This window comes from Scyliorhinus torazame, chromosome 11 (genome assembly GCF_047496885.1).
Source record: "Scyliorhinus torazame isolate Kashiwa2021f chromosome 11, sScyTor2.1, whole genome shotgun sequence".
NCBI lineage: Eukaryota > Metazoa > Chordata > Chondrichthyes > Carcharhiniformes > Scyliorhinidae > Scyliorhinus > Scyliorhinus torazame.
The window spans coordinates 217,021,865-217,048,147 of NC_092717.1; the positions used below are offsets into that span (position 1 = coordinate 217,021,865).

A 26,283-nucleotide genomic window follows, 5' to 3' on the forward strand; every position below is an offset into this window, starting at 1 on the left:
GAGGGAGGGTTTCCGTTATCTGGACCACTGGGAGCTCTTCCGGGGCAGGTGTGACCTATATAAGAAGGACGGGTTGCATCTAAACTGGAGAGGCATAAATATCCTGGCCGCGAGGTTTGCTAGTGTCACACGGGAGGGTTTAAACTAGTATGGCAGGGGGGTGGGCACGGGAGCAATAGGTCAGAAGGTGAGAGCATTGAGGGAGAACGAGGGAATAGGGACAGTGGGGCTCTGACCAGAGCAGACAGGGAGAAGTTGCTGAACACAGCGGGTCTGGTGGCCTGAAGTGCATATGTTTTAATGGAACGATGATGTTGTTGCCATATCAGAGACCTGGTTGAGGGAAGGGCAGGATTGGCAGCTAAACGTTCCAGGATTTAGATGTTTCAGGCGGGATAGAGGGGGATGTAAAAGGGGTGGCGGAGTTGCGCTACTGGTTAGGGAGAACATCACAGCTGTACTGGGGGAGAACACCTCAGAGGGCAGTGAGGCTATATGGGTAGAGATCAGGAATAAGAAGGGTGCAGTCACAATGTTGGGGGTTTACTACAGGCCTCCCAACAGCCAGCGGGAGATAGAGGAGCAGATAGGTAGACAGATTTTGGAAAAGAGTAAAAACAACAGGGTTGTGGTGACGGGAGACTTCAACTTCCCCAATATTGACTGGGACTCACTTAGTGCCAGGGGCTTAGATGGGGCGGAGTTTGTAAGGAGCATCCAGGAGGACAATATGTGGACAGTCGAACTAGGGAAGGGGCGGTACTGGACCTGGTATTGGGGAATGAGCCCGGCCAGGTGGTAGATGTTTCAGTAGGGGAGCATTTCGGGAACAGTGACCACAATTCAGTAAGTTTTAAAGTGCTGGTGGACAAGGATAAGAATGGTCCTAGGATGAATGTGCTAAATTGGGGGATGGCTAATTATAACAATATTAGGTGGGAACTGAAGAACATAGATTGGGGGCGGATGTTTGAGGGCAAATCAACATCTGACATGTGGGAGGCTTTCAAGTGTCAGTTGAAAGGAATTCAGGACCGGCATGTTCCTGTCAGGAAGAAGGATAAATACGGCAATTTTCGGGAACCTTGGATAACGAGAGATATTGTAGGCCTCGTCAAAAAGAAAAAGGAGGCATTTGTCAGGGCTAAAAGGCTGGGAACAGACGAAGCCTGTGTGGAATATAAGGAAAGTAGGAAAGAACTTAAGCAAGAAGTCAGGAGGGCTAGAAGGGGTCACGAAAAGTCATTGGCAAATAGGGTTAAGGAAAATCCCAAGGCTTTTTACACGTACATGAAAAGCAAGAGGGTAGCCAGGGAAAGGGTTGGCCCACTGAAGGATAGGCAAGGGAATCTATGTGTGGAGCCAGAGGAAATGGGCGAGGTACTAAATGAATACTTTGCATCAGTATTCACCAAAGAGAAGAAATTGGTAAATGTTGAGTCTGGAGAAGGGTGTGTAGATAGCCTGGGTCACATTGAGATCCAAAAAGACGAGGTGTTGGGTGTCTTAAAAAATATTAAGGTAGATAAGTCCCCAGGGCCTGATGGGATCTACCCCAGAATACTGAAGGAGGCTGGAGAGGAAATTGCTGAGGCCTTGACAGAAATCTTTGGATCCTCACTGTCTTCAGGTGATGTCCCGGAGGACTGGAGAATAGCCAATGTTGTTCCTCTGTTTAAGAAGGGTAGCAAGGATAATCCAGGGAACTACAGGCCGGTGAGCCTTACTTCAGTGGTAGGGAAATTACTGGAGAGAATTCTTCGAGACAGGATCTACGCCCATTTGGAAGCAAATGGACGTATTAGTGAGAGGCAGCATGGTTTTGTGAAGGGGAGGTCGTGTCTCACTAACTTGATAGAGTTTTTCGAGGTGGTCACTAAGATGATTGATGCAGGTAGGGCAGTGGATGTTGTCTATATGGACTTCAGTAAGGCCTTTGACAAGGTCCCTCATGGTAGGCTAGTACAAAAGGTGAAGTCACACGGGATCAGGGGTGAGCTGGCAAGATGGATACAGAACTGGCTAGGTCATAGAAGGCAGAGAGTAGCAATGGAAGGATGCTTTTCTAATTGGAGGGCTGTGACCAGTGGTGTTCCACAGGGATCAATGCTGGGACCTTTGCTGTTTGTAGTATATATAAATGATTTGGAGGAAAATGTAACTGGTCTGATTAGTAAGTTTGCAGACGACACAAAGGTTGGTGGAATTGTGGATAGCGATGAGGACTGTCAGAGGATACAGCAGGATTTAGATTGTTTGGAGACTTGGGCGGAGAGATGGCAGATGGAGTTTAATCCGGACAAATGTGAGGTAATGCATATTGGAAGGTCTAATGCAGGCAGGGAATATACAGTGAATGGTAGAACCCTCAAGAGTATTGAAAGTCAAAGAGATCTAGGAGTACAGGTACACAGGTCATTGAAAGGGGCAACACAGGTGGAGAAAGTAGTCAAGAAGGCATACGGCATGCTTGCCTTCATTGGCCGGGACACTGAGTATAAGAATTGGCAAGTCATGTTGCAGCTGTATAGAACCTTAGTTAGGCCACACTTGGAGTATAGTGTTCAATTCTGGTCGCCACACTACCAGAAGGATGTGGAGGCTTTAGAGAGGGTGCAAAAGAGATTTACCAGAATGTTGCCTGGTATGGAGGGCATTAGCTATGAGGAGCGGTTGAATAAACTCGGTTTGTTCTCACTGGAACGAAGGAGGTTGAGGGGCGACCTGATAGAGGTCTACAAAATTATGAGGGGCACAGACAGAGTGGATAGTCAGAGGCTTTTCCCCGGGGTAGAGGGGCCAATTACTAGGGGGCATAGGTTTAAGGTGAGAGGGGCAAGGTTTAGAGTAAATGTACAAGGCACGTTTTTTACGCAGAGGGTAATGTGTGCCTGGAACTCGCTGCCAGAGGAGGTGGTGGAAGCAGGGACGATAGTGACATTTAAGGGGCATCTTGACAAATACATGAATAGGATGGGAATAGAGGGATTCGGACCCAAGAAGTGTAGAAGATTGTAGTTTAGTCGGGCAGCATGGTCGGCATGGGCTTGGAGGGCCGAAGGGCCTCTTCCTGTGCTGTACATTTCTTTGTTCTTTGTTCTTTGAAATAACTCCCAAACAGCAATGGAGTCATAGGCCATGAGTCTCCAGAAAAATCTCTACGTGTGGTAGTGAACTTGAATTGCCGCAAGGCCAGCGGGGGAATTCAACGTGTAAAGTAAAAATGGAAACTATGTCATTTGAAACATGGAAGTCTGGCAAAACCTAACCTGAGAGTACATGAGAAAATGTAGGGAAAAATCCCACGAAGGGTTAACAGTATTCAGCAAAAGAAGTTTGAAATGCAGATAGCCTTCATCAAACAGGCGTTAAGAAAACAGTTTGTGACAGCTCATGCTGTAAAATTGATGCATGTCTTTCAAGTTAAAGCAGATTGAACTTTTAGTTACATGAAGGGAAACAATATTTTGCACCTTCTTTGAAGTTAATTATTTTAGTTAGCAGTTATTAAAGAATTGCCAGGATCTTGAGTTGAACTGGGTGACAAATGTTTAGGTGTGAAATCCTGCTGACACCAGTTGAATGTGGGAAGCCGGCGACGACGTGTCCACAAGAGCACAAGTTAACCCCAAATCGGAGTCAGAGTTCTGACAAGTTAAGGGCACTATTTGGTAATAAAGCAACTTTAGAAGTGACAGGAACCAGAACCCCTCTGGGATCAAAGCACTTTTGAACATTACAAAGGAAAAAAACGTAATCAGAGTTCGATGAGCTAAAGTCATGCTCAGCATGAATACATAGTTGTGTTAGAAGTAATTAAAATTAAAGGTACATTGAACAATCAAGAGCAAAACAAAGTTACTTTACGATAATGTCATATAAACTTAATAACTGCTAGAAGGGAAATATAAACCCTAAATCGAAGCAGCCAGTGGAGTCAGCTCTCATAGCTGCCCTCGGTCATGGGAAGGATAGAACACAGAAACTGAGCAGAACAGTGAATCCATCAGGAGAAAACCAAAATATAAAGAGAGATTGTCACGGTAGAACTGAAGGTTTTTTCAACCAACCGGGAGAATCCAGAAGCAAGATCTTTTTACTTTTCTGTAAAGACAGTGATTTTATCTTTTAAAAGAAAAAAATAAAAATAAAATAACAAAGTTTCAACCTGAAACAGTGGTTATTACAAAGTCTACTTTACTTAGCCACGCGGGACCCAGGATTGAGGCTACTAAGTGGTAAGTAGATGAAATCTTCTATGAAGATATGGGTTATACTGGGGGATAACTTGAAAATATAGATTGACCCAAATAATACCTAAGTCTGCATAGGAGTCAGGGAGTGAGAATCCCAGTTCACCATTTAGAATGTCTTATTGACCCTTTTTGGTATAGGGGGAATTCTAAGAATAATGGTGAGGTTTTTTTTACTTCAAACGTTAACTGATCCACTTAACGAGGCCTCACGGGCTTCTCGCCGCAACTGAAGGCTCGCCAGCTGATTCGCTGGGACCACGCTCACCAGTCTCCCACTAACAAAGTTCAGCAGTACTTAAGCAGCACTTGCTCAGCGAACCCCAGCTAGCTCGCAACAATGGCACCGATGAGACAAGCCCCAAGATTCTGGGACCGAGATCTGGGGAGGCTGCTAGACGACGTGGAGGCCATGAGAGATGTCCTGTTCCCCCGAGAGTCCGGAGGGTGAGCCATAGGGCAACCAATGCTGCCTGGGACGGGGGGCCGCAGCTGTGAGCTCCGTGAGTGTAACGAGCAGGACTGGCCTTCAGTGCTGAAAAAAAGTCACCAACTTACACCGGGCAGCACGAGTAAATAGAACTAACCACCAACAAGGAAGCATCCACCCCACAACTCCCCATGCGATCCACAATCCTCCCTCCACCCCGCTCCCCCTTCAGCATCCCCCACCCCAGCCCTCCCTTCACCCCCCCCCCCCCCCCCCCCCCCCCCCCCCCCACTCCAACCATTGTGAACCACGTGTGTGGCTACCAATGTCCTCTCTGTGTCTCCTCAGGAAAAGCTCTTCCATAATCATCGAGAGAGGGCCCAGACTGGCGGAGGGGTGCCGGACTTATGAATCCTCACCTACTTTGAGGAGCGCGCCCTGGAGGTGACTGGGGTGGCCGAGGACAGATTTGTCCCCCACACAGAAGGCTGGCTGACCCCGCAGAGGTCAGGAACCACAAGGCTCCATCCAGAGGACCTGTCAAACATCATTTGTTATTGCCTTACTGACTGACCCATCCCTCCCACTGACCAAATGTTCATTCTCCCTCAAGCCCTCCAGCCGACAGCGCCGGCCCATCCCAGGCAGCGCCCTTACCTGCCTCCCAGGAGACCACCTCGGAGGAGAGCTCCGAGGATGCACCCGTAGTCGCGGCGATAGAGCTGTCATCCCCACCATCCACCAGCGCAGAGACACACACCTCGGTGGGAAATGTTAGTGGATGGACTTAAAGGGCACAATCTGGAGAGCACCACACTGCTAATGATGTATATCAGGTGGAGGCAGGAACCCCAAAGTGAGACAGCAGTCAGAGAGCTGCTGGATTCCAGGGCCCAGCTGGGTCACAGCCTGATGCTGAGCCTGTGGTACAGAGGTACCCGGAGCTGATGGGGCTTATAGGAAACAGCCGGGACATTCAGACTGGGATGTCAGCGTCACTCCAACAGATCCATAAAACTGATTGAAGGAGTCCCCGAGGCTACCGGCGCTGAAGATGTCGCCGGCAAGGGGTGGCACTGAGGCCAACACTGCTGGGGTGGCGACAGCAGTGGAAAGCCTGGTACACAACGTCAGCATCATTAGTGAAGGTGTCCAAGGCGTCGCGCAGTCGGTGTCGGCCATGGCTGAGGGTCTCGGCAGAATGTCCAACTCACTGGGGGATGTCACCCAGTACCAGGCTGACCTTGATGAGGTTCTGCGGGACAGGTCCCGCTCGCAGGTGGGAATGGTGAGGTGTGCGGAGCTTGTCCCAGTCACAGGTGGGCATTACCGAGGCACTGCAGAGCGTGGCCTGGTCACTGAGGAATATCGACGTGGGTATCGATACAATGATGCAGACCATGGGGAAATACCAGGACTAGTAGAGCCAGATGATGCAGGCACAGCCAGGGCTCGAACCAGCTGCCCCTCCATCGCTGGGTGAACCCCAGGACCCTATGGCATCGACCAGTAGAAGGGGGCGATGGGTGTCAACCCGGACCCGTCCCATGGAGTGGCGGCGGTGGCCACCAGCTCCCTAGAGTTCCATCCCGCTAATGATGCTGCATCTCAAAGTCAGCACACGGGACAGGGTGGCACGACTGTGTATGTGCCGCCGACAAGTGAACCGGAGCCCTCTGGCTCCAGAGCTCCTAGATTTGGTCTATCTTTTTCGTATTCAAGCTGCTTTAATTCTTTCTCATGTTCCATTTGTTTAAATTGTAACTGAATTTTTGCCACTTCCAATGAGCCAAACTGTATCTTAGGCAACTTTAAATGCTTAGCCACCGCCATAATTACCTCATCTTTTCGCATTTTGTCAGGTAATGTTAACTGCAATGTTCTTGCCAAATCTAACAGTCTGCTTTTAGTCTCTGTCCGTAAGGCACTGCGTGTGACCGTCTCCACCCCCAAAAACGTCTGAGCATCTGAAAGAGCCATTGTCCACAACACACTCCCTACTTGAACTAGAATACCACACCTGAAATGCCACCACAATATGCTCACCCCTCACTGTCTTTAAGTTCACTAAGTCAATCCAATAGATAGACTTTTATCCCCCTTGAGCCCCAAATTTGTTATGGGCCAGGGTTTAAAGAACCCCAAAGTGTATCATGGAGTTCACCTGACCCACAACTTTTAATAGATTGTGGTATGGGGAGCACACGGCCCACTCTACAGGTGTGGTCCAGCAGAAATGGAAAAGTATTTTTGAAAGCAAAACACTGTTTATTCTATGAACTCAAGTTAACTTTTTTAAAACATAGTGAACATCTTAGCAACCATTAATTCAAATACAACCCCCAAAGACTAAAACACTAAGTAATCCTTTAAGCTTTCCTTTTAACACCCATAAGACTTAAAAACAAAACCTTTAACAGAAGCACACCAGGTTTGTATTCACTACAGAGAACATTTATAATTCTGAATTCACCAAATGATCAAGAGATAGTCTTTTCATGGCAGAGAGATCAACAGTACACCTGCTTTGTCTGTCTTCAGCTCCAACACTGAAAACGAAACCAAAAAACACAGACACACCCAAGCTTTTCTCAAAGTGAAACTAAAAAGCAGAGCCAGAGCTCAGCTCCACCCACACTCTGATATCACTGCAGTAACATGAGCAGCCAAACATTTCTTAAAGTGACATTCTCATGACACCGAGAATCACGCCCATAAACTCCCTACAGTCATCACCTTACACTATAGATAGAATTTCTGACTGAGTTATCCATTTTCATAAATATATTATACTCCAAAACCGTCAATGTATAGATCAAATATCAGTTACTACAGAAAGACAGAATGATGAAATCTGCTTTGCTCAGCAAAAACTTGTTCAATCTCCTGCATTTACACTTACTTTTGTGTAAAACATTCTGCAGCTTCTAATGGCATTTTGGGTATATCTGGTCTGATATCTGCCAAGTTTGAGGATTTAATTGTTCCTTCATCAATGTTCACCAATATTAAGCCTTCAACCTCCTGTATAATCAGTGGCAAATAAACAAGGTTACTTTTAGACTTTACAGATAAATATTGTTTAAAATTTATTAAAATTCAGTGCAATTACATTTTAATACTTTCTGGGCTACAGTAATTTACATTTTTCTATCAATCTGATTTTATAAAATAGAGAATACGAGCCTTTAGAAACAGGAAGGGGCTGTTAGTATTAGCTATTTTAGACAGATTGCAAATTCTTCTCAGCATATTACACAATCTTCATTTTCAAAACATTGAAACATTAATTGTTTAAAGGGTCCACTTTTCCAGAGGATAGAAATCTATCCAAATGATCAAGAACTTCCCAAATTACACTTCCAATTTCTACTCCATGTTTTAATTGAGATACAGGTCCTCAAATTTCCTCAGCTCACTTGAGAATCAGACTCTCAATTTCCTTGCTCCCAACAGCAAGATCGGCTACAACTTGAACATCAAATAAATGAGTTTTAAGCACCTGCACTGCATTTGCTCTCCTGTCCAGGTATCATACTCAAGTGTACTGAGGAACAAAGGACTTTCGCGTGTTTGACCATAGATCTCTGACGGCAGACAAGCAGGTTAATAAGGTGGTGAAAACGGCATATGGGACACTTGCCTTCATCGGGGCATGGATTGCAAAAGCAGGGATGTCATGTTGGAGTTTTAAATAACTTTGGTGAGGCCACAGCTGGAGTACTATGTGCTGTTAAGGTTGCCACATTATAGGAAGGATGTGGTTGCACTGGGGGGTTGCACATTTTAATTACGAAGAAAAGTTGGATAGGCTTGAGTTGTTTTTGGTGGAGCAGAGAAGACTGAGGAGCGACCAGATTGAGGTAGACAAGATTATGTGTCGCAGGGGCAGGAAGCAGCTGTTCCCCTTAAAGGGTAAGTCACAAGGGGACACAAGTTCAAGGTGAGGGGCAAGAGGTTTAGGGGGGAATGAGGAAAAACCTTCTTATCCAGAGGGTAATGGTCTGGAATGTACTGCCTGGGACGGTGGTAGAGGTAGGTTGCCTCATATGCTTTAAAAAGTACCTGGATAAGCATTTGGAATGTCATAACATTCAAGGCTATGGGCAAAGTGTTGGTAAATGGGATTAAGTGGGTACGTCAGGTTTTTTTCACGTGTCGGTGCAGACTCGATGTGCCGAAGGGCTCTTCTGCACTATGATTCTGTGTAAAAGTTGCTCTTCTTTGTCATGCTCAATCATCACGCCCATACAGTGGAGAGTGCCAAAGACATAGTGCAGCAGTTATCCTCAAACTCAGACCGAGAACTTCAAATTAAATGCAAAAGCATTGCTGCACCATTAAAAAGGGCTCCTAAGAACCATCATCACCAACTGGAAATTGTACAATTAGACTACTCAGCAATATTTGATTTGATCTCGCACACAAGATCATTGGAAGTGAGCAAAAATTCTAATCGTTGGTCATCCAGGACACCAGGAATGGTATCAAGAGAACTACAGACAGTTGTAGTTCCAAGCGAGCCCTTGTAGGAAACCTTTACCCAGCTGATCCTGCTGTCAGGGCCAAGCCAGGTGTTGTAATGGTATGTATGTAGTTAGGTTAGTGAAGGGTTAATAATTATACCTGTGTAAATCAAACAGTCGAGGGTGTCACTACTTCTCTGTATTTAAGACAGCCTCTCAAGGAATTCTGGGAGAAGCTGAGTGAGTAGCACAAAGAGAAAGCATGAGATTAGAATAGATAGAGTCAACACGAGGTGCTGGCACACCAATTGAGGAAAAGGGGAGCAGCGAGGGAAATAGGGGGAGTGAGGGATGAGGAAGGAGAGATGGAGCGGGGAGCGGAGAGAGTGAATGGAGTGTTCAAGACATTTTATAAAAAATTATATTAAGCTCAACCCCCGGATGGGAGGGAGAGAATGATGGGCTTTTTGGATCGGCTGGAATTTCCCAAGGTGGAAGAGCAGGAAAGGGTGGGACTGGGAGCACAGATCGAGGTAGAAGAAGTGGTGAAAGGAATTAGGAGCATGCAGGCGGGAAAGGCCCCGGGACCGGATGGATTCCCAGTCGAATTCTATAGAAAATATGTGGACTTGCTCGCCCCGGTATTGACGAGGACCTTTAATGAGGCAAAGGAAAGGGGACAACTGCCCCCGACTACGTCTGAAGCAACAATATCGCTTCTCTTAAAGAAGGAAAAGTACCCGCTACAATGCGGGTCCTATATACCTATTTCCCTCCTAAATGTAGATGCCAAGATCCTGGCCAAGGTAATGGCAATGAGAATAGAGGAATGTGTCCCGGGGGTGGTCCACGAGGACCAAACTGGGTTTGTGAAGGGGAGACAGCTGAACACGAATATACGGAGGCTGTTAGGGGTAATGATGATGCCCCCACCAGAGGGGGAAACGGAGATATTAGTGGCGATGGATGCCGAGAAAGCATTTGATAGAGTGGAGTGGGATTATTTGTGGGAGGTGTTGAGGAGATTTGGTTTTGGAGAGGGGTATGTTAGATGGGTGCAGCTGTTGTATAGGGCCCCGATGGCGAGCGTGGTCACGAATGGACGGGGATCTGCATATTTCCGGCTCCATAGAGGGACAAGGCAGGGATGCCCTCTGTCCCCATTATTGTTTGCACTGGCGATTGAGCCCCTGGCAATAGCGTTGAGGGGTTCCAAGAAGTGGAGGGGAGTACTTAGAGGAGGAGAAGAACACCGGGTATCTTTGTATGCGGACGATTTGTTACTATATGTGGCAGACCCGGCGGAGGGGATGCCAGAAATAATGCGGATACTTGGGGAGTTTGGGGATTTTTCAGGGTATAAATTGAACATGGGGAAAAGCGAGTTGTTTGTGGTGCATCCAGGGGAGCAGAGTAGAGAAATAGAGGACCTACCGTTGAGGAAGGTAACAAGGGACTTTCGTTACCTGGGGATCCAGATAGCCAAGAATTGGGGCACATTGCATAGGTTAAATTTAACGCGGTTGGTGGAACAAATGGAGGAGGATTACAAGAGATGGGATATGGTATCCCTGTCACTGGCAGGGAGGGTGCAGGCGGTTAAGATGGTGGTCCTCCCGAGATTCCTCTTTGTGTTTCAGTGCCTCCCGGTGGTGATCACGAAGGCTTTTTTTAAAAGGATTGAAAAGAGCATCATGGGTTTTGTGTGGGCCGGGAAGACCCCGAGAGTGAGGAAGGGATTCTTACAGCGTAGCAGGGATAGGGGGGGGGGGGGGCTGGCACTACCGAGCCTAAGTGAGTATTATTGGGCCGCTAATATTTCAATGGTGAGTAAGTGGATGGGAGAGGAGGAGGGAGCGGCGTGGAAGAGATTAGAGAGGGCGTCCTTGTAGGGGGACTAGCCTACAGGCTATGGTGACAGCCCCATTGCCGTTCTCACCGAGGAACTACACCACAAGCCCGGTGGTGGTGGCTACACTGAAGATTTGGGGACAGTGGAGACGGCATAGGGGAAAGACTGGAGCCTTGGGGGGGTCCCCGATAAGAAACAACCATAGGTTTGCCCCGGGGGGAATGGATGGGGGATATGGAATGTGGCAAAGAGCAGGAATAACGCAACTGAAAGATCTGTTTGTGGATGGGAAGTTCGCGAGTCTGGGAGCACTGACCGAGAAATATGGGTTGCCCCAAGGGAATGCATTCAGGTATATGCAACTGAGGGCTTTTGCGAGGCAATAGGTGAGGGAATTCCCGCAGCTCCCGACACAAGAGGTGCAGGACAGAGTGATCTCAAAGACATGGGTGGGGGATGGTAAGGTGTCAGATATATATAGGGAAATGAGGGACGAAGGGGAGACTATGGTAGATGAACTAAAAGGGAAATGGGAAGAAGAGCTGGGGGAGGAGATCGAGGAGGGGCTGTGGGCAGATGCCCTAAGCAGGGTAAACTCGTCGTCCTCGTGTGCCAGGCGAAGCCTGATTCAGTTTAAGGTATTACACAGGGCGCATATGACTGGAGCACGGCTCAGTAAATTTTTTGGGGTGGAGGATAGGTGTGCGAGGTGCTCGAGAAGCCCAGCGAATCATACCCATATGTTTTGGTCATGCCCGGCACTACAGGGGTTTTGGATGGGGGTGACAAAGGTGCTTTCAAAAGTAGTGGGGGTCCGGGTCAAACCAAGCTGGGGGTTGGCTATATTTGGGGTTGCACAAGAGCCGGGAGTGCAGGAGGTGAGAGAGGCCGATGTTTTGGCCTTTGCGCCCCTAGTAGCCCGGCGCAGGATATTGCTAATGTGGAAAGAAGCCAAGCCCCCGGGGGTGGAGACCTGGATAAATGACATGGCAGGGTTTATAAAGCTAGAGCGGATTAAGTTAGTTCTAAGGGGGTCGGCTCAAGGATTCACCAGGCGGTGGCAACCGTTCGTCGAATACCTCGCAGAAAGATAGATAGAATGGAAAAAAGAAGGCAGCAGCAGCAGCCCAGGATCGGGGGGGGGGGGGGGGGGGGAAGAGAGGGAGGAGGAGGAACCAGAAGGACTCTCAGGGTTGTTAATATATACTGTATAATATGTATAGGTCGTTGCTACAGATAATTATATATTGGACTGTTAAATTATATTTTTGGAGTGTTACTTGTGATAAGGCAGTTGCCAATTAGGGTTAGTTTTCATTTTTGTTATTTATTATTTATTCATTTTCTGTTTATAAAATAGGTCATTGTTATTTGTGTTGTTTTAATATTGTGTAAAGGATGCACAATGTACGGTGTTGGTGGACCAAACATTTTCAATAAAATATTATTTTTTTTTTAAAAAGAGTTAACACGAGGTTAGATCATAGTCTAGTTAGTGATTAGTTAGATTATTGAGTACTGTAAAACAGATTCAATATCACTTAATTATTATCTGCTCAGTAGAGTGTGCGAACTTCATTTAATTAGTAGTGCGATAATAAATTAGTTTTGTTTCAATCTTTTGATTGGTATATTTTTTGTCAACACTACATCGCGTCATTCTGGAAGAAAGGACAAAGAATACAACATATTACCAATCATGGTAATATAACAGGTGTCAGTGAACAAAATATGCTCCCAGCCTTAATTCTTGCTGGATTCACATTTCTCTGGATATCAGGAATACAGGAGGTTCCACCAATCATCCTTTGTCTTCAGTTATATGATACAATGCTTACCAAGTTAACTTTATTAAAGTAATCAATGTGGCAGCCCATCAGAAAAGCTGTTGGTGCCATCAGAAAATCCATCATCCCTTTGGACAGGATAGGCACATAGGTATGTTTCCACTGAAGTGGGTGAAGATAGAGAATAAAACATTCTGCAATGAGTGTCAGCAAAGCCCAATCAGCTGACAGAAAGACGATCTTCTGTTCAATTAAAATGGATGTCAGGATCTGAGAAAGAAAATTAGATAATTATCAATACTTGGCATTTATCCCCTCTTATCCTTAAAATATATTCACTTCCGCACAAACATTAATATTTTATTGACAAAGGGCGCGATTCAGCGGCCTCATTGCGTCTAACTTGGTGAGGCCATTGAATCTCATGTGAGGCCTCTCGCGAGACATCAACGCTTGAGACATCTCAATAGATTCAACCGAACCGTGCAAAACGGCAAAATCCAGATCAGTATATTTAAATGAGCCATTAGGTTTCTTTAAATATGCTTGCACCATAGTCTCCTGGCCCCCAGGGGGGCCCAAAAAGGTGGCCGTTCAGCGACCCTATCGCAGGGTATCCTCACTTTGGAGCGGATGGAGAGTGGGGTAATGCCCATGTGTGCGGAGGATGACATTGCCCATGGGTGGGGGTTGTGGGGAACCCTCAAGCTCACTGAGAGATGGGGGCATCCTTTCAAAATGGCGGCCCAATCTCTGACGAACCGGTCTTGCAGGCATGTTCAGCTCCCCAGTGATGAAAACATTTCTCTTTTTTTTAGAAAATACTTTATTGAGGCATTTATAATTTTAACAATTTTAAACATCAAATTTCAACAAGAACCAAAACACAGCAATATAACCAACAAACCCCCCCCCCTCGCCCGAGCACACACCCCAGCCAACATGGCTTACATACACAGTGCCACCTTGCCCAGCCATCCCTCCGTAGGTTCTCCTGCCCTCACTCGTCTCTCACATGCCACCCCGTTTCCCCATGCCCCCCTTCCCCCCCTCCTTCCTGCTGACAGCTTACATTTTCTTCAAAGAAGTCGATGAACGGCTGCCACCTCCTAGCAAACCCCTGCAACGAACCCCTCAAGGCAAATTTAATTCTGAGTCTGAGAAACTCCGCCATGTCGATAACCCAAACCTCCGACTGCGTGGGTTCAGAGTTCCTCCATCCTAGTAAGATCTGTCTCCAGGCCACCAGGGAGGCAAAGGCCAGAATGTCAGCCTCTCTCACCACCTGGGCTCCCATGTCTTCGGACAGACCAAAGATCGCTATCTCTGGACTCGGCACCACCCTCACTTTAAGACCTCTGACATGACGTCAGCAAATCACTGCCAGGAATCCCTCCGCCTCGGACATGCCCAAAACATATGGGCATGGTTTGCAGGCGTCTAACTTGGCGTCTAACTCCCCCCGCACAGCGCCCACAACTATCCTCCATCCCTCAAAGAACCTGCACATCCAGGCTCCAGTCACGTGTGCCCTGTGGACCAACTTAAATTGTATCAGGCTGACCTTGGATCACAATGAGGATGCATTAACTCGCCTCAGGGCCTCCTCCCATAATCCGGCCTCCCAACTCCCCACCCAGCTCTTCTTCCCACTTTCTCCCCTTTCCTACTGGGGCTCCCACCCACCCCATCACTTCCTTTTAGATCTCTGAGACCTTCCCCTCCCCTACTCCTGTAGCCCCCAGTGCGGCAGATGTGGGAAGGTCGAGACCTGCCTCCGCACAAAATCCCTCATTTGTAAATACCAGAACCCCATTCCCACCTAGCAACTCAAACTCCTCCTCCAGCTCCTTCAAGCTCGGGAACTCCTCAGCAATAAACAGATCCCCAAACTTCTCGATCCCTGCCCACTGCCACCTCCGAAACCCCATACAGCCCCTCCGGGATGAACCAATGGTTATCACATATTGGTGCCCACACCGACGCCCCTCCAACCCCATTTGCTGCCTCCACTGTCCCCACACCCTCAGGGCTGCCACTACTACCGGGCTTGTGGCGTACCGAGCCGGAGAGAACAGCAGAGGTGTCATTAACAATGCCCCCAAACACGTGTCCTTACATGAGGCCACCTCCACCCGCTCCCATACCGACGCCTCTCCCACTACCCACTTCCTGACCATCGCAATATTCACCGCCCTGTAGTAATTAATGAGTTTCGGGAGAGCCCCCCCCCCCCCCCCAAACCCCCACTCCAACAGCACCTTCTTCACCCGCAGGGCTTTACCGGCCCAGACAAATCCCGAGATCACTGCATTCACTTTTTTAAAGAATGCCTTGGAGATAAAGTTTGGAAGGCTCTGAAAAACAAACAAAAACCTTGGGAGGACCGTCATTTTAACTGTCTGAACCCGCCCTGCCAATGACAATATCCCACCATCCTCATCTAATCTACCAACCGACCCAAATTCAGTTTATGCAGCTGCTCCCACTCCCGCGCCACCTGGATACCCAAATATCGGAAGCTCCCTCCCACCACCGGCATCTCACCCAATCTTTTCTCCTGCTCCTTCGCCAGGACCACAAAGACCTCACTCTTGCCCATATTCAATTTGTATCCCGAGAACCGGCCGAATTCCTCGAATATCCCCATAATCCCACCAATCCCCCACAGTGGGTCTGATATGTACCAAAAGTAGATTGCCCGCGTAAAGCAAAACCCTGTGCTCCAAACCACACCTCCCCCCGAGCCTCGACGTTCTTAATTCCATTGCCAACGGCTCTATAGCCGAGGCAAACTACAATGGGGAAAGTGGACATCACTGCCTTGCCCCCTGGTGTAACCTGAAAAAGTCTGATCTCACCCGATTCGACCGCACACTCACCACCGGTGCCAGTCCACAAAGTACTGCCCAAACCAAAACCGCCCCAGGACCTCCCATAAGTATTCCCACTCCACCCTATCAAAGGCCTTCTTTGCATCCATGGCCACCACCACCTCAACCTCGCACCCGTCTGGAGGCATCATAATTACATTAAGTAACCTCCTGATGTTGGTCGCCAAATGTCGCCCCTTAATGAACCCTGTCTAGTCCTCTCCTATTATCCCTGGAAGCAGTCTTCGATCTTTGTGGCCAGGACCTTCACCAGTAGTTTGGCATCCACATTTAACAGGGAGATCGGTCTGTATGACCCACAGTTTTTCAGGACCGTTTCCCGCTTTAAAATGAGAGAGATCGACGCCTGTGACAATGTTGGGGGAGCACTCTCAACACCTTTGCTTTATTGAAGGCCCTTACTAACAGTGGTCCCAACACCCCTGAGAACTAAAATTCCACCCGTCCGGTCCCGGAGCCTTGCCCAATTGCTTCGCCTCTAGCCCCTCGACTACTTCTATAAGCCCAATTGGGTTCCCCAGGCCCTCCACCACCTCCTCATCAAACTTCGGGAACTCAGGACAGCACGGTGGCGCAGTGGGTTAGCCCTGTTGCCTCAAGGCGCCAAGGTCCCAGGTTCGATCCCGGCTCTGGGTCACTGTCCGTGTGGAGTTTGCAGATTCTCCCAGTGTCTGCGTGGGTTCCACCCCCACAACCCAAAGATGTGCAAGTTAGGTGGATTGGCTACACTAAATTGCCCTTTAATTGGAAAGAAATTAATTGGGCACTCTAAATTTATAGAAAAAAAAAAAAGCCTTTGTGAACTCCAATCCTCCCAGAAACCGCCTCATCCCCTCTTCCCCGGCTGGGGGTTCTGACTCACACAACTTGCTATAAAACACCCTAAACACCCCAGTCACCCCCGCCGGGTCCAAGACTGCATTCCCACCAGTGTCCTTCACTTTTCCAATCTCTCTCGCCGCCTCAATGAAAACATTTCTAAGTGTGGGCTTGACCGGGGAGAAACTCCCCAAGTCCCCTGAAAAAACGACTCGTGTGGTTGAATAGCGGTGTGGATCCCACCCAAAAAGCTGGCGAGAAACACCCTGCCAAACTCACCCAAAATTACACTTAGAGATCTTTTGGTTGAATTCCGCCACATAATAAAGTTCATCATATGCCATGTATGGTCATTTATAAATGAAAGAGAAAATGCTGGACAATCTCAGCAGGTCTGGCAGCATCTGTAGGGAGAGAAAAGAGCTAATGTTTCGAGTCCGATGACTCTTTGTCAAACCTAACAGAGAAAGTGGGAAATATTTATACTGTGGAGTGAGAAGGAAAGTTGTGTCATAGCCACGGAAACCCAGGGAAACCGGGTGCTAATGGCCACAGAAACCAAGGGGAAAGAGTGCTAATGACAGTCCCCAGAGCGAACAAAAGATGTGAAAGGTCAAACAGCAGGGAAACTAACATCAGAGGTGGTAATTTATAGATTTTCCCATCTGACAGAGAAGTTGAATTCGAGGAACCTCACTAGGTGGGGTTTTCCGTTTCTGAGAATAAGTGTTGACGCCGACGCATAATTCGTGGACTTCCATAACAGCAAAACTGGTGGCGCACCTGGACCGATTCTGTGACTATTAAGGAGCTAGCACCGGTGCCACATGGAACGCAATCGATTCCAATAAGAAATGGTGCGGCATTCTCCAGTTTTGCGATTGACACAAAGGAGGCTGATGAGCTGCAGCCACATATGCACTTGACTCCCCACACCCACACACCATCCTAGCCAACAAGATGTCAGTAAGACACACGGCCCCACGATTTGTGGACGAAGAGCTCGAGACCCTCCTGGGCGTCGTGGCGGAGAGGCAGATGACATCTACACAAACCTAAAGGGGTTCCATTCAGTGATCCCAAAGTGTGGTGTGTTCTATTACAGGTCACCTCTTAGCACATGGACTGTATATTTATTGTTTGATTTGATTTATTGTCACATGCACCGAAGTACAGTGAAAAGTATTTTTCTGCTGCCAAGGGAACGTACACAGTACGTACATAGTAGACAAAAAGAATAATCAACAGAGAACATTGACAAATGGTACATCGACAAACAGTGATTAGTTACAGTGCGGAACAAGGGGCCAAACAAAGCAAATATATGAGCAAGAGCAGCATAGGGCGTCATGAATAGTGTTCTTACAGGGAACAGATCAGTCCGAGGGGGAGTCGTTGAGGAGTCTTGTAGCTGTGGGGAAGAAGCTGTCCCTATATCTGGATGTGCGGGTCTTCAGACTTCTGTACCTTCTGCCTGGTGGAAGGGTCTGGAAGAAGGCAATGCCTGGGTGGGAGGGGTCTCTGATAATGCTGTCTGCCTTCTTGAGGCAGCGGGACATGTATACAGAATCAATGTGGGGGTGGCAAGCTTGTGTGATACGTTGGGCTGAGTTCACCACACTCTGCAGTTCCTTGCGATCTTGGATCGAGCAGTTGCCATAACAGGTTGTGATGCAGCCGGATAGGATGCTCTCTATCGCACATCTGCAGAAGTTTGATCAATGCAGACATGCCAAATTTCTTTAGCTTCCGGAGGAAGTAGATGACAATATTCTGTAACTTGTATTATCCTTACGAATCTGTAAATAGTTGTGGGTGTAGTGGTGAAATATATATTTTTTGGTTAATAAATATTTTATTGTTTTGTCAAAAAATCATCAGCACACTCCTGTGACTCTGTTCAGTAGCTGCCCTCCACAGATCTACTCAAAAATAGAAGTTAGGATCTGTCAAGCCAGGTTCCACCATGAAATCCGACTTGTCCAGTAGTATCAGCTGGGATCATAGCGCGCCCTCGACCAATATTTCTTCTTGTGTACTTTGTTGTATATTGCGGTTGCTGTTGGACTGAAGACCACTTCCTCCCCCACTGCTGGTATGTCCAGCTCGTCAAGGAACTGTTTCATCATGAAGAGCCCCTCCGGGGGCTCGGAGGTGTAAAGTCTCCAACCTCACGTCCATGTAATGTGGCGCATGATCCATGATTACTATTGCGGGATATTCCGCTCCTATCACCCCTGGACTTACCCACTCAAAAGAAGTCCATGCGGGAGTAGGCTTTATGTACATAGGAGAACTCGGAGAATTCTTTCTGCTTCGGGTGGTTGAACCTCCACGGGTCACTTGACTAATAATCCATAGACCCAGAGTACTGCTCTGGGGACCTGGGTTCAAATCCCGCCACTGCAGATGGCAAAATTTGAATTAGATAAAATTCTGGGATTACAAGTGTAATGATTCAAGGCACCGAGGACCAGAGTTCGATCATGGCCCCGTGTCACTGTCCATGTGGAGTTTGCACATTCTTCCCATGTCTGCGTGGATTTCACCCCCACAACCCAAAGATGTGCCATGCTAAATTACCCCTTAATGGGAAAAAATAAATGGGTATTCTAAATTATTGTTTAACTTAAAGTGCAATGTTGACCATGAAACTATTGTCGTAAAACCCATCTGGTTCACTAATGTCCTGTAGGGAAGGAAATCAGCCAACCTTACCCGCCCTGGGCTGCATGTGACTCCAGACCCACCGCAATGTGGTTGACTCTTAACTGTCTCCTGCAAGGGCAATTAGAAATTGGCAATAAATGCTGCCCAGTCAGTGATGCCCACATGCCATAGACAAATTTTTAAAAATGCTGCCCACATTCACTGCAGCTGCCACTGCCCCCCCAGGCAGCATTGATGATCCTACTGCTGGTTCTCTGACCCCCTCGGGGAACAGGGTGCCCTGCCTCTCATCCACGGCGTGAGAAGCCTAGCCAGGTCGGCAGCCCCAAAGCGAGCCGCAGGTCTCCGCATTGCCATCCTCGTGTCTTGAATGGGAGCGAGTGTTGAGGGAGCATTTAAAAGCAGCTTCCCCTTGTTAGCATTGAGCAGCTGAGGCGCAGCTGTATATTGGGCGAATCAGACAGAGAGGGAACCAGACATGTCGAGATTCATTTGGAGTCTCATTTTTGGAACTAAGTGTAGGTGAATACAGGCCACGATCTCGCCAATGCAGTCGATGCAAAACACCCTGCCAAACTCACCCAAAATTACATTTTGAAATGTTTTGGTTTAATCGTGGCCGTTACCTCTTATCTCTCGACAGATGCAGCAAGACACGAGTATTTCCAGCATATACAATATTTTGTGTTTGTGTTATTCAGATTAAGCAGACACAAATATAACTGGATTAAAACAAGTCAATTCGGAGGACGGATGGAAGGGAGAAAGTGAGGACAAAAAGGATGAGCGGGAATAAATGAGCAAATAATGGAAGAGCACCAGCAGTTGAAGAGAATGTGGGGAGAGGGAGCGGAGGAGTGGATGCGAAGGGTACAGAACAAAAGAAGGAGCCGGCAGTGATGGGGTGGGGGATTTAGGAAAATAAAATGAATAATAGAATTATTACCTTAAAGTGCTAATTGATGCCAAAATGACAAATTGCATTAATGAAACACTGAAGCTGGTGCAGAGTGAAAAGTGTTACTCTAAATTATGGAGTAGTAGTTACCTGAAGGATACATTTGGGTTTGAAGCAGAGGAAAGGGCTGTGAAGGTCCAAATCTACTATGGGGTATTTCGGATCCTCTCTTGAGGGCAACACAATCTGCAGAGGTTTCAAATCAAATACCTGAGAAAATATTAAAAGTTTTCTTACAAATTGAAGTTAACATTTACAAATAAAACAGACATTTTGGAAAATCAGCAGTTTCTCCAAAAAGTGTATTATCTTGAGACAAGAAAAATAGATCTTGAACTTCAAAGGATTCAACATTATATACTGTTGCAAAAACGCTGAAATAAAGAACTTAATATTGTGGGAACAAAGACCTTGCATTTGTATAGCTCCATTTGTGAGCTCAGGATGTCCCACGTGCTTAACAGGCAAAGTAATATTTTGGAAGTGTCGGCTTTTATTCATTCTTCCATGCTTCGTGAATGTTGCTGGCAAGGACTACATTTGCTCCCCGACCCTACTTATCATTAAGGTGGTGGCGAGCTGCTTGCTGAACCACTGTAGTTCATTTGGTGTAACTAGACCCATTGTACACTGCTTAATTGGGGTAATTGTCTCGATTTTAAAATTCACATCCTTGTTTTCAAAGCTCTCAGTGACTGGCCCCTCAATGAGCCTGTAATCTCTTCCAGCCCTGCAAATCTCAGACATATCTGTCCTCTTCTAATTTCAGCCTCTCAAGCATCACAATTTTACAACACCAGAACTTGGGCTATGCCTTCAGCTGCTTAGGCCTTCAGCTCTGGGATTCCTCCCTACAGGATGAGAGGGGATCTTATTGAAACTTACAAGGTACTGCGAGGCCTGGATAGAGTGGACGTGGAGAGGATGTTTCCACTTGTAGGAAAAACTAGAACTTGAGGACAACATCTCAGGTTAAAGGGACGATCCTTTAAAACAGAGATGAGGAGGAATTTCTTCAGCCAGAGGGTGGTGAATCTGTGGAACTCTTTGCCACAGAAGGCTGTGGAGGCCAAATCACTGTCTTTAAGACAGAGATAGGTAGGTTCTTGATTAATAAGGGGGTCGGGGGTTATGGGGAGAAGGCAGGAGAATGGGGATGAGAAAATATCAGCCATGATTGAATGGCAGAGCAGACTCGATGGGCCAAGTGGCCTAATTCTGCTCCTAAGTCTTATGGTCTTACACTTCTCCACCTTTCTCCCTCATTTAAGAGACTCATTAAACACCCTGGTTTCAGCAACAACGATGGACCTTGACAATATCCCAGCTATAACACTGAAAATTTGCGCCCCAGAACTAGCCATGTCTTAACCAGGCTGTTCCAGTGCAGCTACACATTGGCCCCAACCCAGCAATTTGGAAAATAAAAAAGGGCATCATGTCCAGCAAAGCAAGATAAATCCAATCCAGCAATTACTGCCCCAATATTCTAATCTCAAACACCAAAGCAATGGGCGTTGTTGTTAATTGCGATGTCAAGCGGTCATTAGTCAATAATAACCAGCTCATTGATATTTAGTTTGTGTTCTGCTAGGGCAACTTGGCTCCTGACCTTATTACATCCTTGGAGCAAACATAATCAAAAAAGCAGAACTCCACAAATAAAGTGAGAGCACCTGTCCTCAACATCAGGCACCAATTAACCGAGTGGCATTCAGAAGCTCTGGTAGAAATTGAAGTCAATGATAAGCAAGGGGCAAATTCTCCACTGACTGGAGTTGTAGATGTTACAAAGAACCAGTTATGGTTGCTGACGGCCAATTATCTCAGCCCCAGGAACATTGCCAGAGGAGTTCCTCAGGATCTGGTCTTAGGCCCAAGCATCTTCAGCTGCCTCCTCGTGGACCTTCCTTCCATTATAAAGGTCAGAAGTGGGTATGTCCACTGCTAATTGCAGAGTGTTCAGTACTATTCACAACTCGTCAGATACTGAACCTGTCCATGCCCATATGCAGCAAGTCCTGGACAATATTCAGACTTGGGCTGATAAGTGGGAAGTAACATTCATGCCACACAAATGCAAGGCAATGATCATCTCTAACCATCTCCCCTTTACTTCAACAACAGATCTTAGAGTTTTCCTCATCATCAACATCCTGGGGTTTAGCACTGACAAGAAACAACTGGACCCGCCATAAAGCTACTGTGGCTACAGGAGCAGGCCAGAGGCTGGGAAATCTGCACTGAAGTAAGCACCTGATTCCCCAAAGTCTGTCCACCATCTATAAGGCACAAGGGTTCGGGAATATGATGGAATACTCTCCACCCGCCTGGAAAAGTACAACTCCAACACCATTCAGGAAGCTCAACACTATCTAGGACAAAGTAGCCTGCTTGATTGGCGCCCCACCACAAACCTGACTCAAAACTATATCACCCGCTGTAGCAACGTGATAGAGAGTATCCTCGGTGTCAAGGTAGGACTTTAACTTCATCAAGGACTGTGCAATGGTCATTCTTGTAATACCATCATGGGCAGATGCAGTTGCAGCAGTTAGGTTGGATAGGAAGGTTGGTTAGTGAGAGAGTTCCAGAACTCCACCACCTTTATTATGAAAAGCTGCTCCTTATTTCATTTCTCAATGGCCTAACCACAAGTTTAAAATATGCCACATTGCCCTCCATTTCTCCTACATGAAAAAATGTATCTGTATTTACCCTAAGAAATGCCTGCGTCATTTTGACACTGCAATTTAGCCCTCAACTTTATAAACAAAGAATACAAGTGTTTCTAGAATCTTTCCTCATTATTTAACCCTTTACCCTGATTCATTCAACTTCCCTCACTAACTACATTTGAGTTCTGTTGCAAGAATGGCAAAAAAACAGGAAAGTTAGGGGCTATTAATTATTCTTGTCATACCAATAAGACACTTAAAGAAATACAAACTGTGCAAAACTTTACCTATTTTAAAAGTGACTTTTGCTTTTTTAAAATAAATTTAGAGGATCCAATTATTTTTTTCCAATTAAGGGGTACTTTGGTACTGAGGGGAGGGCACCCTGTTTCTCCAACACAAAATTTGTGTTTGTACCTATAATAAGTTCACAGAGGCAGAAGTCCTTCACCAGAATTCCTTTTATTTACAAAACCAACAGCCGAACAACAAGGTGCATTCAGCTTGTGGTCTACACTGGGAGTGCAGAGGATCTGACACCCCCTGTTATATACAGAGAAAGGGGTTCCCTGATTGGGCCACTAATCAGGGAACTCATATTCTAACTGGCCAATCTCAAAGACCTGGCCTCAGTCATTACAGTACCATTTGGCCTTGTATATATTTTTTACTATTTTAATAAAAAGATATGGCCAATTCAACTACCAGGTACATCTTTTTGGGTTGTGGGGATGAGACCCTCGCAGACACGGGGAAAATATGGTGAGGCGGTGACGTAGTGGTATTGTCACTTGACTAGTAAACCAGAAACCCAGGGTAATGCTCCGGGCACCCGGGTTCGAATCCCGTAAATGCAGGCAGTAAAATTTTAATTCAATAAAAATCTAGAATTAAAAGCCTAATGATGGCCATGAAACCATTGTCGATTGTCGTGAAAACCCATCTGGTTCACTAATGTCCTTTAGTGAAGGAAATCTGTCGTCCTTACCTGGTCTGGTCTTATGGTCCTATTAGGAATGGTCAATACATGCTGGCACAAACTGTGACGCCCACATCCCATGAACAAATGTTTTTAAACTCCACACGGACAGTGACCTGGGCCAGAATCAAATCCGGGCCCTCGGCGCCGTGAGGCAGCAATGCTAACCATTGTGCCACCATGCCACTCCCTAAAAGGGACTTGTGCTGAACCATTAAATAACTGCTACAGGTCACATGAATCATTGGCCATCTATTCTGGGAGCTTCTAATGGACATTACAAGATCAGAAGAGTTCCACTCTCATCATTGTGGAATCTCACACGCCATTGTAAGGTCACACTATGCACAAAGAAACTAGACAACTAACAGAAACTGGCTCCCCGCAACCGGACCAGACAGAGACATCAAAGAGGCTTATTAAGAATCACCATTTTGTCACCAAGGGAAGGGATGCATTTTGGCCAGAAGCACATAAACTACTTGTGAGGCCACAATCAGCTCATTAATTGTATTTAACACCAACTGGAAAGAACTCGAGCAGATTTTCCAGCTGACCAAGCAGCCATGCATCATCTCTCAACTCCTCGAAGCCAGATTGGTTTAAGTCTCTGATCACCACTTACCAAGCAGTCTAAACACAAACTCCATTGTGCTACATAGTCATTCATTTCAAGGATTTTGGTGTTGCTATCTCCAGCCAGAAACTCATCAGCAATGAACACAACCATGAAAGAAACACCCTCTTTGTCTTTGACTTCTCGTATTCTGGAAACCATGTGAACTAACATTTATTGCTGTGGTTCTTTTATTGTTATCCATAGGTGTAAAATCTCCTTTTCTATCACATGCGCATGAGTATGTGTGAGATTACAATTTCTCCCACGCCCCATTCCCTCACTACCCTGTTTTGAATGTGAAATAAACCACCCTTCTGAGGTAATCATAAAGAGAATTTGCTGCATATTACCTGTAAAATTGGGCCACATGAGTGAGGGTTGAGAGAAACATGCCACAGCCTACTTTAAAAATAATTTAAAACACCTTTGCTTACATACAAACAGGGAGAGGAAAAATAATTTCTGTTTGTCTCTCTCCTGACCATAATATTGCCTATGAATTTAGAGGGCTACGGAGATAGGGCTGAGGAGTGGGGCTAGCTAGGTTGCTCTTTTGAGAGCTGGAGCAAACACGAAGGGCCAAATGGCCTCCTTCTGTGTTGTAAATAACAAACAAATAACAAACAAATAACTCCAGTTATTACAAATTATCTCTAGCCAAACCTTGATAATTGTAACCTTCTCTTACTCCAGTAATACAGAAGATGCTGGATCAGCATAATAATTCCAATGAAACATTTGAAAGTTTACAAAAAAAGTCTATCTTATTTTAAGAGGTATGAATTTACAGCATCTTACCAAATGGAGGGCACCGGGCGGTGGACTGGGCACCAATGCTAATTTTGCTGCAAATTGTCTAACTTTATCATCAAAATCAACCTCACGACATGACTTCACCTGCACTGTCAAACTGAAAAAGAGGCCACAAACCTTGTGAACAAACACCACCAAAATGTGCACATACAGCAACAAAATATTATATTTAAGGAACCAAAAGAACTTCGTCAAAATCATGGCATTATGAGCTGAGAAATTCACACTTGAAAATCACGCCAATTCCAGAACTGTGTTGAGTTGGTTGATTCTTTGCAACATTTAGGACAGTAATACTGGGTAAGGGAACACACAGCCAGCCAGTATTGCTACTCAAAGCTGCTAACCCAGCTCCAGCAAGACAAAGGCCCTGTATTTTGCCACAAATTGATCACCTCCTGATCCCCTCTCAATCTTGTTCGGAAAACAAAGGAAGTCTTTTTAAGAGATTTTATATTTGTATTAGTAGACATTAGAAATGAAGTGGGTTTAATTAATGTTTTGGTGCCTGAAAGAGTAAACCTATAGTTAAGATTCTTGCTGGACAATGGTGTATGTATGCGTGGGGTTGCTTTCAATTCCAACTTTACAGTGTGAAGAATAAATAGAACAAGCAGGGGTTGCCCAGAAACTGCAGGCCCTTGTAAGGATTTTTAAAAGCTTTTAAGGTTTAGTTTTAGCTGAATTTATGGGCAGCACGGTGGCACAATGGCTAGCACTGTTGCCTCATAGCACCAGGGACCCGGCCTCGGGTGACTGTGTGGAGTTTGCACTTTCTCCCCATATCTGCTTGGAGTTCCTCTGGGGGCTCTGGTTTCCTCCCACCAGTCCAAAGTTGTGCAGGTTAGGTAGATTGGCCATGCTAAATTGTCCCTTAGTGTCCAAAAGGCTAGGTGGGGTTACTGGCTAACGGGGATAGGGTGGAAGTGTGGACCTAGGTAGGATGCTCTATAAGAGGGGCGATGAAGACTCGATGGACTGAATGGCCTCCTTCTGCATTGTAGGGATTCTATGGAGTCTAGCAGTGAACATTTCTCAACTCTGCCAGAAGAAAGAATGGACAGA

The 26,283-nt window shown here is 46.4% G+C and overlaps 1 protein-coding gene across 4 annotated transcripts in view; it reads right to left on the bottom strand.

Moving 5' to 3' along the window:
* dennd3a (DENN/MADD domain containing 3a) overlaps positions 1-26,283 on the bottom strand; it is a 198,225-nt gene that overhangs the window by 110,027 nt on the left and 61,915 nt on the right. For all 4 annotated transcript variants that reach the window (XM_072468310.1, XM_072468309.1, XM_072468312.1 and 1 more), the window contains exons 6-9: positions 25,204-25,315; positions 20,220-20,339; positions 12,840-13,058; positions 7,586-7,707 (exon numbers count right to left, since the gene is read on the bottom strand). In XM_072468310.1, the coding sequence (XP_072324411.1) occupies positions 7,586-7,707; positions 12,840-13,058; positions 20,220-20,339; positions 25,204-25,315 (573 nt within the window). The remainder of the gene's footprint in view (positions 1-7,585; positions 7,708-12,839; positions 13,059-20,219; positions 20,340-25,203; positions 25,316-26,283) is intronic.